The following is a 16,919-nucleotide window of genomic DNA, read 5'->3' as shown; positions in this document are numbered from 1 at the left end:
CCTTCACAATAAGTCTATTCGCAATAAGTCAATCCTTTCTTCTCTCCAAATAAGAACCCAATGGATCTTTAAATAGGTTTATACAAGTAGAATGGATGACATGTTGTGGAAGTTTGTTCCATGCTTCCACTACTCTATTTGCAAGGATTGTTTCCTAGGATTAATAATAATAATAATTGGATAATTTGTAGAGCGCCGTTTTTGTGAAAAATCACCTCAAGGGCGCTGTGATTGATTGGATGCAAAAGGTGTTTTGTTCAATTTTGTATTTGTGTCCACAGATATTTGCATTTGTTTTGGTGAACAATTTAAATAACTGCACACAGGAGATCCTGACGGAAATAATTTACATCAGGGCCCATGTCATATTTGGGGATGCTGTGTGGAGGGTCTTTTTGAGGTGAAGAAGAAAGGAAAAAGATGGTCTCGTTTACGGTGACCGGGTATGTCATCAAAATGACAATTCAACACACCTCCAAAAAGTGATATAAAGTAATGAAAAGTGATGAAATTAAATAGGTTACATAGGTAACTATTAAACCTAGTTTTTGTTTCATCACTTTCAATGACTCTATATCACTTTTTAAAGGTGTGTGGAATTTTAGATTTGATGAAATATCATTGAACTCTTGTTTACCATAGTCTTGAAGAGTCCCGTGTTGTAGGAGGGAGGAATCACAGAGGCCGGCAAATCAATCCACAGCCCAGCTGTTGAACTCAAGAACGAGCCGTAAAAACAACCTGTTCATTGAAATGTTGCAACAAGATTCTCAATTATATAAAATTATGATTAAGACATATCTGTGTCCTTTCCATCCTTTACAATTTCCAACAACTTAAACAGTTAAAAATGAGATCATTAATAATTTTTTTCTCTTTTTCCAGACTGTGCCCAATGTCCCCCACCGCATCGCCTCCAAGCTGACGGTAAAATCCCGCGCCGCCGCTGCGTCGTCACAACCGACACCCGCCGGCCAGCAAGCGCGGCCGCGCAGCTTGCACGGCGAGGGGGCCGCCGGTCAGGACGACCCGGCCGGCGCCAGTCGGCCGTCCGGCGTGTTTGACGACTCTCCCATCATCGACCTGGACGCTGATGACGAACTGGAGGAGCAGTGCAGGATCAACGCGGGGGATTCAGATACCATGAAGCGTGCAGGTATTGATTATTATTTTATTTATTAAAGCGGTGATGAAGTATAATTCCCGTGAGCACTCAGGCCATTGGCCCATTGTGCTATCTCCCATTTTACCTCGTTTCTTTGAGTTTGTTTCCTGGTCCCGTGAGGGTCCCTGATTTCCCGTTTATGGATCCTCCAGGGGATTAACTGTAGCACTAAGGGTTTTCCCTGAAGGCTTGGGTTTGCCGAAAGCCCCAAGAGGGAAGAGTCCACCGAGGTAGCCTCAGCTGTCCTCTCCACTCCCTCTAGGTTCCCCAAAGGCCTCTATTTTTTTCTGTTTGAGTGATCCATTTTTGGTCCCACGAATCTAGGGAAATAGAAGGTTCACCCAGCAGAGCCCCGAGTAAATACTCGGAGATGTGACCCTGTACTCGGAGGCATCGTTCGTGACTCTTCCGTCGTTTAGTATTTTCAGTTCCCCAGCATCATTCAAACACCTTGCCTTGGGATGGCTATTGCAAGTCGTGTTTCCACCCCCTGAGCGATGGGTTCGCCACACTCCCTACTCTACAGATTGATTGATGTCAAATAATGTCCGCCATCTTAATATGTACCAACATAAAACACACCCTTTTAAAAAAATCATTGTGTAAAATCGCCCTTAATGATGGTTTGGTCTATTTTCCAAGCAAGCGACTAAGCATAAATTTTTGGTTTTAATTAAAAATTCTGACTGAAAAATTTCTGGCCCCGAACTATTATACATTAGTGCTCTTCATTATTGTGCTTCCAGTGAAGTCCTGCTGTCCGCGGCGCGTCGAGGACACTGGCTGGGACATGCTGGACCTGCTCAGCGACGTGCAGAACACGTGCCCGGTGCCCGCAGACAAACTTCCCAAGGAAAAGTGAGTACCACTAACAGCCTGGGAACATACAATCACATAAACAAACAAACAAGTAAATACCTTCAGCTACGTATACGTACGCGAGCCGAACTGCCGAACTGAAGCTCAACTTATGAGAAAGGAACGAAGCAACAGCAATGGCGCGAACGTCGCTTCCAACTGTTTCGTTCCTTTCGCATAATTCGTGGTTCGACTCGTGTTTCAGTTTGCAAATGTATGTGTAGCATAACACACTTCACAGAACACACACAACACTCCGTAAGGCGACGTGACATTATATAGGATTGTCTATGTGGCATTATTTTCTAATTTATTTAACGGTTTTTTCATTCGCTTTTTCTAAAGCCATTTATTTAAACTCAAAAAAATTATTTTATATATCTGTTTGTTCCCAAAACTGAAAAAATTATCTTGAGGGGTTAAATTAATGCCACGATGCCTAAATGCTTGCCTTTCATCAATGCATTTTCAGTGGAATTAATTAATCTTGAAGATTATGCGCTTTTTTCACTGGACGATTCTGCTTTCATATTTAATACCATTTCGTCTTATCCACATTACCAATATTGGCACACACATACAAGAATTGGGCACACAAGATTACAATTTGTTGCTTTAGCTTAAGGTTAGAAAGACTTGAGGAAACAGTGATAACGGTACAGAGAGGTTCATTTCAATAAAACAAACACAAAAATTATTAATATATTATTTTATTTACTATATACATATATATTTTCACTGTCAAACATATTAAAACTTTTACTCGTGGTATAAATTTAACACTCTCGTTCACTCCCTGTTCACCCGGAATGCGCTGTAAGTCTCAAAGTAATGGTCTATCATGGCAAACTTTCTTATTATTCACTGGCTAACGTGTACCCGGCATTACTCGACTTTTCTCTACTTTCTATAAATATAATACGCATGTATTATATTTATATAAACCTTCCGGAAGACATTCTATAAATGATATTGAAAATCAAAATTCGTTGCGTAGTTAAGAAGAACTAAGTGCACAAACAGACAGAGACAGATAGTGACTTTATTTTAGTATAATAGAGATATCGTATTATATGCTCAGTAGAACCCCGTTGGTTTGAAATCCACGGATCTTCGATAAACAAATTTTGACTTCCCATGTAATTTGACCTTTTGACCGATCACCGTCGCCGCCCTACGTTCATTATTCAGATAATCAAAGTAGTTTCGTAAATATACGACGTGTATTAGTTTATATCGATAAATCGAGGCTGATTACCGGCGCGGCTGGCCTGTCAGAAGAAATTAAGAAGAAACGAATTACGACAGTCAGATTTGTGAAATACGAATAGAGACAATGTATAACCACGTATTTTACGGTGTTTTGTCTCCACATTCATCCTTTCAGATTTTTTCGCACAAATCGAAGTTCACAGACCGAAATAAATTTATATAGAAGATGACATAGGATCACCGAGCTTATAATATTACAATCTGTAAAAGTGTTATCTACACTGATTTGATAGAAAACGGATGTTGAATTGAATCAACGAGGCCGTTTAACGGGAACGGGAACGTTTCAAATGTCAAAATAACAATATATGGCATTGATTGAAAATCAGTAAAAAAAACTGTGACATTATCATTATGGCACTAGCTTAGTCTATTAGGTTATACATAGATGGCACTAACTTTGTCTATTGGGCTACCCATAGATGGCGTTAGCTGTCGAGAATAATGGGATCATAAATAAGGTGAGAAGCTCAAGGTCGGGGTCTGGATTATTCCAACCGCTTGCTAGTCTATTAGGTTACCCGTAGATGGCACTAACTTTGTAAATTAGGTTATTTTACCCATAGATGGCGTTAGCTGTCGAGATTAATAGGATAATAAATAAGGTGAGAAGCTCAAGGTCGGGGTCCGGATTATTCCAACCGCTAGAAGTGTCTAGACAAAGGGTCTAGGCATAATCCAACACTGCAGAAACTACTAGAAGAATCTAGTTCCAGCTAGTGCCCGTAGTTTACCAGCGGTCTCACACAGCTACTACGACCGCCGTCCTAACTATATAAATTGGCCCGACGCAGCGAGTAGTCAGTCTTCAGTCAATTACCTCGCGCGCTTGTAACCTTGACCTAGATATCGCCTGCATTCCACGCTAAATAATATAGTGCCTACTCGTATTTATCCCATAAAATAAACGCGTTATTATTGTGAAGTAATTGCTATTGTGCATTCTTAAATAAACGCTCCAACTGAGTAAAATGAGACTTTTATTTTAGTACACCAAGATAACCACACTTTGATTTTTATTACTATGCGTCCGGTACTTCGTACAGTTCATTTTGCCTTACACTCATTTGCAACTAGATTTATACAAAATGCCGTAATACAATCAATTCCACAAGGACGTATGTGACCATAAACTTATACAGACTGATATACAATTTGATGATTTCAATATGCATGCATACGGTGTGTTTTCCCCTGACATTGCAGAGTACACTTTTCAGACTTTTATGTTTAGTTAATCAATCCATTGAAAAATGTTTTCACAGTAAAATAGTTTATTTTAGGTTATGTTACATCTTTTATCACTTTTTCTCCAAGTCTTTATTATTGTTAGTTTCATCCAGTCATATTTACATCATTTTTGCTTTTTGGTTTGCTTGGGCATCTAATATTATGTATAGTTTTGACAATATCATATTTTCATTTCCTAAAATGTTCTTAACACCAATCATTTTGATTTAATTTTTTTAAATAGGATATTTAAAAAAATTAATTATGTTATACTGCACAGCCAGGTTCTTCTTAACCTTTCTCTATCCCATCTCCTTCCCACGCCCATTTTCTTCAGCATCACAACATACATAGGGTAATTTCACTGTTTTTTTTATTTTCAAAAAAATGTTAAAAAAATATTACGGTAATAAAGGTATTTTTATTTTTACGAATACATTTTATAAAACGATTTAAAATGTGTCATTTTCGATTTGCTGCCAAAACGACTCGTTCGTTTTTATTAGTGAATTCAGTGGCGTTGACGTCACACCTGGCGACGTTGGTGACAGCTGTCTTATCAGAAATTGGCACTTTCTATGTCGTAATGACATTGTAGCCAGTTGGAACTGTTTCGGAATGTGCAGTTTTAGATTGTTTTTGTAATTAATAATTAATCAAGAATGAAAATTTTAAAAATAAATATTTTTTGTTCGATAATCATAAAAATAAACTTTCTATCTTCCACACATTTTTGATGGTATTCATTTTTTATGAAAATACCCCATTGGAGATGCCATAGTCCCACAGGCTTCAGGCCAATTGTTGGCCCTGGGACGCCATGGCTAGAATTGAACAAAAGATTCATTTAAGGATTCGTTATTCGTAATTGCAACATTGCTTGAAACGGCTTTAGAAAATTATAGTGATTTGTTTTTGTGGTATTATGCCGTGTTACGTTAACTCCTTCTTTAGCCAACGTTTCAGACAGCATTGCAGTGTTCATCATCAGGGCAGATGTGTAATCAAGTAATATTTAGCCATGTTTGGTGACCAGATCAGCATCTCAAAGAAGGGAAGTGTATACATTAAAAATTAACGAATATATTAATGTCAATCGGGGAGAGATGAGGCCCTCGTGGGACCTTTAGGTAACCAAGAAAGAGTGGAGAGGAGAGAAGAGGTCACCTCCGTGAACTCTTCCCTTGTGAGGCCTTCAGGGAACCAAAGGGGATTGGAGAGGAGAGATGAGAGCTGGGAAGACACATTGTGGAACCAGAAGATATAGCCGCATATCCAATGACAACCCTGGTGAACTTTATAAAAGGGACCGGGTGACTGTTAATGGAATGAGTTAAAATGGGAGATGAGAGCACAATGGGCCTATGGCCTAAGTGCTCACGGGAACTATATGTAAACCGTCTCCGCTCTGTAAATAAATAAATGTCAACCGGAAATATTTCTAAATAAATCATGAATCTGATCGTTAGAAATAACTCGATGACATAATCTCAGAATACCCCAGGGTTTAAAGAGGTTCTCGTTTGTGTAGCGGTGACTATTGGACTATTGCGGGGTAAGATGAGGCTGCGAGCGTGTGTTTCAAACTATTCCAAACCACTATACCCCCTCCCACTATCCCTCCTGCCTCACAATATTCCCTAACATGGGGATGTCATAATCCCACTGGCTTTGGACCGTTAAAAACTCGTGCACTATCTTTCACTTAACATTTTATGAATATTTTAAGGGCACTTTAGGAATATGTAATACAATTTTGTCATAGAATTCCTGTAGTTTTCTATAATATTGTCTATGTATCCGCCCCATTTGTGTACTAGGTTATAATAGCTTGACACACATAACCCCGCAGTTCGTGGTTTTAGAAAATATGCATTGTTTGTCGGTTCGTTCTTTGGACGACTGCAAAGTTATGTGTGTCAAATTGTATATTGTTATTATTATCTAATTTTATCGATGTCGAATGTTCCAGTATATTATACACATTTAATTGTTTGTTTATAATTGAGAATTTTCGATTGCCTTGAAGTTATAAGAACATTTTTTTTGTTCAATTATTGAAGACAATATTGAAGAATCGCTAATATTGTCTTCAATAATTAAATATTACAATTTGAGGTTTTACTCATTAACTTATTTATAAAAAAATAGAAATATTTTTGTTACTTATAAAAATCAACTTATTGAACAACTTTAAATTTTTTAGAAATATCTATATGTTTATTTCAAGTACATCAAATAATAATTTTTTTCAATAAACTCGCTACGACAATATGATCTAGGGTATTTTCCAATGGATATTTCAAAGCGTAAATTGTTGAAAATAGTTGCGTTAATGCAGAAAATACATTTAGAATAGTTTTACAAATTTCTTAATGCCAGAGCTAAGAGCTTGCTGAGACAAGCCCAGACACATTTAGAAGTATATCAAATAATAAACAATAATACGACGTCTTATCTTTTGAAAGTTGAATGGATATTTAACACCTCCATAAGCCCGTGATTGTAATAATTGTGTTAACCTAGAAATTCCAGACATGAAAGTTGTGCAAAATTTCATGTTGCCAGAGCTCACACCGATAAGCAGATAAAGATGATGAGAAAGGTTAATAAAGAACAATCGAAAATTCTCAGAAAATTAATTTAAATAAAAGTTTTTTCCATTTATTATTTATTCTATAAAAAATAACAAATCTAATAATTATTATAACTTTTTCTGTACATCCTCTGTCCCACTTCAACCCATTGTCTTGTATTATTTTAGAGTGAGACTCCGTGTGAGAGAGTGTGCCATTACCGGCGAACAAATTATGAAAATGAGCCTAAGGTATTCTTGTCATAAAGGTCAATTTTGCTCGATCTCGTATGACCATGAGTTTGATAGTTTTCGTAAGACAACTAATAATAGATTGAATGTAAAAAAAATAATGTATTGTGTTTTGTTTTTGTATGATGAAATAACACTTTTCCTAAGTTGATTGAATTTGTACGATGTAATAAGACTTTTCCCAAGTCGTTTGTTTTTGTTTGAAGTAACACTTTTCCCAATATGATTGTTTTGTATGATGAAATAACAATTTTCTCAAGTTGATGTTTTTTGTATGATGTAATAATACTTTTCCCAAGTTGATTGTTTGTATGACGAAATAACTCTTTTTCCCAAGTTTATTGTTTGTATGACGAAATAACAAGTTTCCCAACTTCTTTATTTTTGTGTGATGAAATAACAATTTTCCCAAGTTGATTGAATTTGTATGATGTAATAAGACTTTTCCGAAGTCGTTTGTTTTTGTTTGAAGTAACACTTTTCCCAATATGATTGTTGTGTATGATGAAATAAAAAAATTTTCAAGTTGATGTTTTTTGTATGATGTAATTATACTTTTCCCAACTTGATTGTTTGTATGACGAAATAACTCTTTTCCCAAGTTTATTGTTTGTATAACGAAGTTACAAGTTTCCCAACTTCTTTATTTTTGTGTGATGAAATAACACTTTTCCCAAATTGATTGAATTTGTATGATGAAATAACACTTTCCCAAGTTGATTGTTATTGTATGATGAAATGACAATTTCCCAAGTTGATTGTTGGTGTGAAGAAATAATACTTTTCCGAAGTAGTTTATTTTTGTGTGATGAAATAACACTTTCCCAAGTTGATAGTTTTTGTATGATGAAATAACACTTTTCCCAAGTTGATTGTTTTTTGTGAAACGAAATAACATTTTTCCCAAGTTGATTGGTTTTTGTAATGAAATAACACTATTCCCAAGTTGATTGATTGTTTTTGTGTGATGAAATAACACTTTTCTTGAGTTTTTTTTGTAAGATGAAATAATGTTATTTTTGTTTGATGAGAAATATCATTTTTTAAAAGATGATTATCTTATTGTAATAATTTTGCAGTACCTACCTATTTAGTTTGACGATTTATTAGTTGGTCGAATCTATTGTTTTTTGTGACAAATTACAGCATGTTTTTATAAAACAAGTTATATAATTTATAACATGTTTTCAGTTGATTGTTTTATATGAAAATTTGAATGTTTGAAGTTGATGGTTTTGTATGACAAATTATAACATGTGTGCCAAGTTATTAGTTTTAACTGTTGTGTCCCAGATTGTTTCTGTTTGCCAGAATGGGTTGTTTTGTTGTTAAATCGTTTAATAATGCGATGATTATTTTTTCTATATATAAAAGAGTGTGATTATGATTAACAACAATTATTTTTGTCCAATTATTTCCAATAACCATAAAGGACTCTGCCCTACAACTTATTATTCCACGACTGTAACCGTATCGACACACGTAAAATAATATTCTCTCTATGAATGAATATGAAACAACGGCCACAAGACCGTTCCGTCACCGACCGACACCGTAGCGTGCCATAACCGGACGGCTAGAATATTTAGCCGGTGGCGATACGCTTCGTGCATTCATAAATACGGGCGTAGAACGCTGTCGATCCGTTGCAGTGGGCATAGTAGCGAGTGTCGTGTTTCTTTTCGTGCCTGATACGTTCATAGCACGGTCGTGGCTTGCTCCGGTTATGTGGGCAGACTCCTTGAGCAATTATTATAATACAGGGTTTTCCAATAAGAGGTGTTATTTTAAATAGCCCGCTATTTCGGTAGATGTTACTTTTGAAGCTGTCATTTTTTGACTTTTGACAAGTAGAAACTACGCCATTAATAAAAATGGAACGATACACGCTTCAACAACGCATTTAAATTATTAAAATTCACTTGAGTGAATCAAATGCAAATCATCTTGAGTGATGAGGCCCATTTCCACCTCGGTGGCTTCGTCAACAAGCAAAATTGTCGCATCTGGGGCTCAAAACCCAAGAGTTATTGTTGAAAAGCCTCTCTATCCTCAACGTGTGACTGTTTGGTGCGGTTTAAATGAGGCTGGAGTAACAGTTACGGTGAATGGATTGCGCTATCGAGAGATGATTAATGATTTTTTATGGCCGGAATTGGATGGATTGATCTGGACAACGTTTACTTTCAACAAGACGGCGCTACGTGCCACACAAGCAACGAAACCATTGATCTTTTACGATTGAATATAAAAATAACACCTCTTATTGGAAAACCCTGTATAATAGCGCAGACCTGAGAAAAATCATGGGATAATTTGAATTCTTTTCAAAGCAGTTCCAATTTTGAAAATTTCAATTAAAATATTAAATTAAAGGTAGGTAATTAATCGCTTGTCTGAATTCTTCACACCATCAGTGCCAATTTTGAAAATGACTCAAATTCAAAAATCCAAATTTATTGAACCCGAGTTACACAAATAGTTACCCAACCGAAATAAGTATTTTTAATTATGTTTGCTTTTGTCCGACAGATTCAGTTTTTATAATGGTTTTTGTCTGATTAACAATTTGATTTTTTTTGTCTGACAAACAATGAATTTAGAAAAAAAAAATTATGTATGTAATTATTAGTGAGCATGTTGCATATATTGTTTTGAATTATTTAATAAATTATAAAAATTTTCCCTTTTTTTTTGCCGTAGCTTTTTTAAAAGTATTATATTGAAAATTTTGTACCCTGTAAGTAGTTTCTGTATATAATTTTGATTATGTTTTTTTATTTACTTTTTGTGTGAATTTCATGTAAGACCAAATAATAATATAACAAAAGTTCATGATGATTTATCCCTGTTGAGACACGATCTGAATAGCTAGGCATTCCATTCTTTCCCTTCCCTGATGAATAATTTACCCACTTCTGTCCTAACTATATATTTGTGGGTAATGGTTAATGCTTGGGGTTCCAGAATAGACAAATTGAAATTAAATACATAGTCAATACTTTAACTATTCCACCAATTGGGTAGTACGCAAAATTACTATCCTCCTTATGTTAGCTTAAATACTTGACATATTATTTTAGTATTTTGCGTATTCCTGCGCAAATACATAAGTTATCATTAATAATTGACTGAATAATTGGGATTTATATTGTTGACGCTCAGTTTTATTTGGTGAAATCCACTGTCTGATATGAGTGAATCCTTTAAATCACTTAACACGCTTAGATGGTTTGGGCATGTAGAGCGAATGAGCGAAGAAAGGAGTGTAAGGAGAATATATTATCCAAATGTGAATGGTAGCAGAAGTCAGGGACGCCCGAGGAAGACATGGCACGACCAAGTGAATCAGATACTCGAGTCGGGCCATGTCAAGAGTCAGAACAATAGAAGAGTATGTATGAGACGATGTATGAATGTGAATGAGGCAAGAAGTGTGTGGTGTGACTGAGTTGTTTGGTGGTCTGTCCTCTCTGCCTACCCCTGCGGAAAACGGCGTGATGGTTAGTTAGTTAGTTAGTTTCTTAGTTAACACACTTACACTGACAAGAATAATAAGACACAACTGAATGAAAGAAGCGAAGCTTGCAGTCCACAATGGAATGTTGGTACTTACCCTGAAGGATGACAATGAGGCATGGAACTGGCAGAGGAAAGATGAAATTCGACTGGATGCTGTATAAATGAGATTCCTGAGGCAGATGTGTGTTAAAATTATGTATGATAAATCATGTTAGGTGAAATGTAGAGGTTTGCAAAGAGTGTAAGGCGTAATAAATTAGAATGAAAAGGGACAATTAGATGGTTTGGGCATGTAGAGCGAATGAACGAAGAAAGGAGTCTAGGAAAATATATGACCCAAATGGGAATGGCAGAAGAAGTCTGGGACACCCGTAAACGACATGACACGATCAAGTGAACCAAATACTTGAGTCGGGACATGTCAAGAGTCAGAATAACAGAACAGTATGTGCCAAGACCGAGTTTTTTTGGCGGTCCGTCATCTCTGCCTACCCTTAAAAGTATAAAAGCTTAAACTAATTCTCAGGGTTGATATTATTTGAGGCGCTGTAATTTCCACAGCAATACCCTCTTGAATTTTTTTTTACTCCAAACTAAATTATTGCTCAATATGAGGAAATGCGGAGAAAATTATGACGCTTTACCGAATCCTGAAGCATGTGCGTAATTATTAGGATTACAATAATTTTAGTATTTTTTGTTTTTACGTTAGAAAAGGTTAATATTTATGCTTATTTTTTACTGCTTCTAATTTTTATTAAGTTTTTGTCTGACGGTTAAAAAGTTTACATGATTGTAGATCAGCGCCATTTTATTTAATTTAATTTGATTGGTCCCTGTTGAACGCTAATTATTGTCCCGTTTCAGCTTTTGATCAGCTGCCAAGCATAACACTGTGACTGTAAAGCTCGACGGTTGATCAGAATTTGATCAAACGATGAAACAGATAGAGAATTGGTGTTTAACAATGCCAATTTTCATGTTTGAATGGTTCCCCTGTTGAACTCTAATTCTCGGCCCGTTTCAGCTTTTGATCAAATTGTAATAATTTTATCAAATGCTGATACAGACCGAGAATCGGCATTTAACGGGCACTGTTAAAATGTAAAAAAAAAAATTATTGATGCCGATCGTCACAAAAATGTAACGGAAGTTGCAATACCCTAACCTTAACCGTTAGATTTTAATTTTTTGTTTTTTGAAAAATTTTTACTAAAACGTAGTTTATGCCGTTTATTTTTGCTTAAGCTTATATAATATTTTTTATTTCATTCTTTGCGATATCGTTCGTTAAACTTTACAATCAACATCACGACGTCCAGACCTAAAAACTGAATCGAAAACCTCCCGAATCAAAGTTAATTATTTTTACCATTATGCTACATTACATCTGTTCATTCTTTAGCAAACATTTCAGACAGTCAGACAGGGTTGTCCATCCTCAGTGCTAAAACAATATTTTCTTCAATCTATAATCTCGTGACTCAAAAGTCAATTGTTTTTATCACTATGCTACAGAGTCTGCTCATTCTTTAGCTAACATTTCAGACAGCCTTTCGTTGTCCATCCTCAGAGCATAACAAAACCTTCCGGGCTACTGAGATTTGCTGCTTGATTCCCATATTATTGAACCTATAACCTTCTGATTTAATGTCTATTATTTTTACCACTGTGCTGCAGAGTATTTATTCTTTAGCAAACATTGGCCCAAGGAAGACATGGTATAAGAGTGGTAGATACTTTTAGTATCACCCCGGTGAAAGACAACCATTCCCAATCGAAATGTTGCTTTAAATGGCTTTTGTCATGTTTTGTGGCCGGATCTGAATATCCAGATGCCTCGCCCACCTTCCTTTTCCTCGTCTCCTTACTCTTCCCACAACCTTCAGCCTCACAATATAAGCCAATTGGGGGTGCCATAGTCTCACTGGCGGTTGACATCAGTTGGACTTTTGTGCTGTACTCACATTAAAAAAGACGATGCATGCATGTAAATGAAGCTAGGAGTGTGTGTCGAGATGGAGTTGTGTCGTTGTCTATCCTCTGCCTACCCCTCCAAGAAAACTGCCTGATGTTTAGTTAGTTAGCTAATATTTCAGACAGCCTTGCAGCATCCGTCTCTGTAGCAGAAAAAATAAAAAATTTAATTATTTATTTATTTATTTGTAAGAAACAAACAGCTTTTACATAATATACAATGACAGATATAAATATACAAGTTAACTGAAGTCAAGCCACAGAAGTTTCTAATACTAAAGTTCATTGGAAATGAAGTTTTAATATCTTAAAATTAATTTTGTGTTAAAGGAAGGGGAGAGGAAGAGGAAAATAGGAAGAGGATAGGAGATGCTCCCGAAACATTCCATACTCTCATATTAATAATCGATCGTACGCATTGCTTCATATCGATATTTCTTTAGGTTATTACCAAAAATGTCAATGCTGTAAAATTTTTTATTATATTGTGCTCATATACGAGAAATGTAATTATTAAATTTAATAATGTATACTACATTTTTAAACTTTCAAGAAGCACTTCACAACAGTATCTGTTAAAATATATCTTTAAACTACAGTGAGATACTGGCACAAACTGTATTTTTTTTTGTAAATTCCGCATTAGAGTCCTAACTGCTGGAGCCAGTGAGATTATGGCATCCCCAATTGGGGTATGTTGTGATGTTGAATGTGGCAGGTTGGGGAAGGATATGAGAAATCGGAAGGTTGGGAATAACCTGGCTAATCAGTTCATTTCAAGCAATATTTCAATTCTCGTTTGTGGTCTTTCACCAGAGCGATACTAAAAGTATGTACCACTCTCATGCCGCAAACACACTATAGATTATTTTGAATTTACAAATTGTGAAATTAACTGAAAATAATCAAATAAAATTTACCTTTGCACGCCGGGATTTAAACACGCTAATTCCGTATTCGTAGCCAAGGATCGTAATCCCTCAACCATGGAGGCCTTTTATAAAGACGCATCAAGTAAAATAAAAATAAAATAAAATAGTTATTTTCGCCACTCAGTTAGCTTTTTTTCGCTCATTAAAATTTTGGCAGGAGTTCATTTATTTTTGTATTTTGTTTGCAAATTTTTTCCAAAATGAATAATGTTAAATTGAGGCGTAGAACTATAACTATTAATCCCAGTTTTAATATCCCAGCGCTATTAATTACTAACATAGTAGCTACTTAATGTAAGATGTATTATATTATTATTGTTTTATTATCTATGGTCTGTCATGTTGTGTTTGAAACATATATGGTCGTTCGATGATTGTCACCTGTGGTTTTTTGTATTTTTTAGGAGTCTGTTACAATATATAGACGAAGAGTTAACTCTAAGGTAATTACTGACTGTTTTTGCGTATTTATTATTATTCTCATTATTTTTTGTTTTTTATCATTTTGTATTTTATGATTTATTTAATCTGTTATTTTGCTGCATGATAGTTAATATTGCCGCATGTCATAAATTTTATGTAAGCATGCATTAAAAAAATTGTTGGATTTTAGCTTGTTTTAAAAATTATGGTCCTTCGAGCCGGATTATAATAAGTTGAAGATATTTGTATGAATAATTTACACCTACAAAAGCAATCATTTGCCTGTGAAGAGGTGGGTACAAATGTAAGCTCCACACATTACTGACATTACAAGATTTGTTTCTTCCACACATTTGAGCACTATCTTATTGTGTTGATGTTCAAAATTTGCTTTTTCGAAATTTTTGCACAATGTTTTATCAATTTTCTTTACGGTTATTGTAAAGTCACTTTTGTAAGGTACACTGATCCAAAAATTCACATTACAACACTCGGACAAAGCACATATATACATATAAAATATATTATAGTGTTTTTTTTTTTGCGCTGCGGTTAAAATTGATCTTGCGAATTCGTATTTAAAGTAAAATTCATCGACAGGTCGTATTTACGTTGTTTTTGATTTTGAGCCAAAATAGATAAAGTTTAGTTGTAAAAATAGGTTAAATGTTAACTGAATGATACTAATTAAATATATGAAAAATGTAAAAAAATAAACAAAAGGAAATAGGTTGAATGTTGTCAACTAAGTGAATAATATAAGTAAAATAGGTTTAACGTCAATTAAATTAAACTAGGTAATATGGGTTTTTTGTCAAATAAATCACAATATATTATCCACTCGAGCGATTTTTGGCAAGTTTGCAAAAACGTTTGAGCGATTGATTGTCATAATGTGCCAAATTTATAGAATATAAAAATATGGGATAGACGGCGAAATCTAGGTGGATTCATTGGCTTTAAACCGCAGTAAGCAGTTCATATGTTTCCATATTAATATTTTGAGGAATAGTATTAATTAAATAATATAATAAATGTATATATATATACCAACAATCGCTCAATATATATATATATAAACAACTCAATAGGGCTGAGAGAAATATATTACATTATGCCAACTAAATGGAGGTAAGAGAAATAGATAAGTCAACTAAATGAAGATAAGTCAAAGGATTAAATATAAATCGAATGAACAAAAGGGGGAGTGGGTTAGACGTCACTTGAAACCAAGGAAAATAGCTCAAATGTTAATTAAATGAAACTAAGGGAAATGTATGTAAATGGAGCCAGGGAGATAAGTTAAATGTCAACTATATACTAGGGTAAATATCAAATAAATGGAGCTAAGGAAATAGGTTCAATGTCAAATAAATGAATCCCGGGAAATGTCAAATAAATGCTGCTAGAGAAATAAGTTAAATGTCAACTAAATGGACCTAGGGAAGTTAGTTAAATGTCAACTAAATGGAGCTAGGGAAATAGGTTAAATGTCAAATAAAAGGAGCTAAGGAAATAGGTTAAATGTCAAGTAAATGGATCTAGGGAAATAGGTTCAATGTCAAATAAATTAATCCTGGGATATGTCAAATAAATGCAGCTAGAGAAATAAGTTAAATGTCAACTATATGGAGCTGGGGAAATGGGTTAAATTTCAACTAAAAGGAGCAAGGGAAATAGGTTAAATGTCAAGTAAATGGAGCTAGGGAAATAGGTTAAATTTCAACTAAATGATGTTGTTAATAACCATAAATCTTTTTTTAAATATATTATCATTTTTGTGTACACATTGAATATACGGGCATTTTGGTGGTATGTATAACAAAGTGGTATATTTAATTGGTTTGGGAACAAATATTGGTTGCATGCAATGTACAAATCATAAATAAACTGTATGACCTAACTAAGTATAGAAATTATGACGTATTGTGTAACTTACCGTGCCATTGAGATAATTTGTAATATTGTATTTTTGAACAGTAGATACATTATATGAGCCATAATTATTGTACGTACTTAGGTAAAATAATGTATCACAGTATTCTCTCAGTTATCCGTCGCTTGATTATCTGACAACTGCTACTATAATCCGCCGTTATTTTTACTAGTTGAAAGCGCAAAATCAAGATCTATAATTTGGCGGTACTCGTATATCAAATTTAGTAGTCCGCCGCGTGCCTGCACTCGAGTGCCAAACTTTCTACATCGACGGGTTTGGTTAACTTACTCTTACACACTCAGTTTAATTTCTCGTCGAATTTAATGTTTCAAAGACCCAATCCTGTCTGATTACGTCTAAAAGGGATCCAAATGATAATCTAGTCTCCTTCAACGGAAGCAATCTTCCAAACAGGCCTTCCATTGATATGCTTGGTGTAACTATAAGTGACCAGCTCAGGTACGGGGGCTCCATCGAAGCCAGAGTAAAGTTGGCCTCTCAGAAGCTGGGCGTACTGTACAGGGCCTGCAGATACTTTAATAGTACACAACTGCTGACCCTGTACAAATCGCAAGTGCGCCCTACTGTCGAATTTGGCAGCCATCTCTGGTCCGGAGCCCCAAAATACCTGAAAAAAACCCTTGACTCTGTGCAAAAACGGGCGGTCCGTTTGATAGATTCCCCAATCTTAACAAACGGACTGCAATCTTTAGAGCACAGGCGTCAGGTAGGTATGCTGTCCTTGTTCTATCGGTATTACAATGGAAGATGCTC

General features: G+C 35.2%; 1 protein-coding gene across 2 annotated transcripts in view; it reads left to right on the top strand.

Annotated features, from left to right (window-relative positions):
- The window catches only part of hppy (MAP4K3-like protein hppy), an 80,081-nt gene that overhangs the window by 34,737 nt on the left and 28,425 nt on the right, over positions 1 to 16,919 (top strand). The window contains exons 8-10 of one of the 2 annotated variants that reach the window (XM_089649628.1): positions 886 to 1,156; positions 1,912 to 2,023; positions 14,188 to 14,226. In XM_089649628.1, coding sequence (XP_089505754.1) covers positions 886 to 1,156; positions 1,912 to 2,023; positions 14,188 to 14,226 — 422 coding nt within the window. The remainder of the gene's footprint in view (positions 1 to 885; positions 1,157 to 1,911; positions 2,024 to 14,187; positions 14,227 to 16,919) is intronic. The other variant, XM_089649629.1, reaches the window with a different exon arrangement.

The sequence above is a fragment of the Hesperophylax consimilis genome, chromosome 30 (assembly GCF_061612785.1).
Source record: "Hesperophylax consimilis isolate HC1 chromosome 30, BYU_Hcon_1.0, whole genome shotgun sequence".
NCBI classification, from domain to species: domain Eukaryota; kingdom Metazoa; phylum Arthropoda; class Insecta; order Trichoptera; family Limnephilidae; genus Hesperophylax; species Hesperophylax consimilis.
Note: the sequence above shows the minus strand (reverse complement) of the source record. Positions and strands in the feature narration are given on the sequence as shown.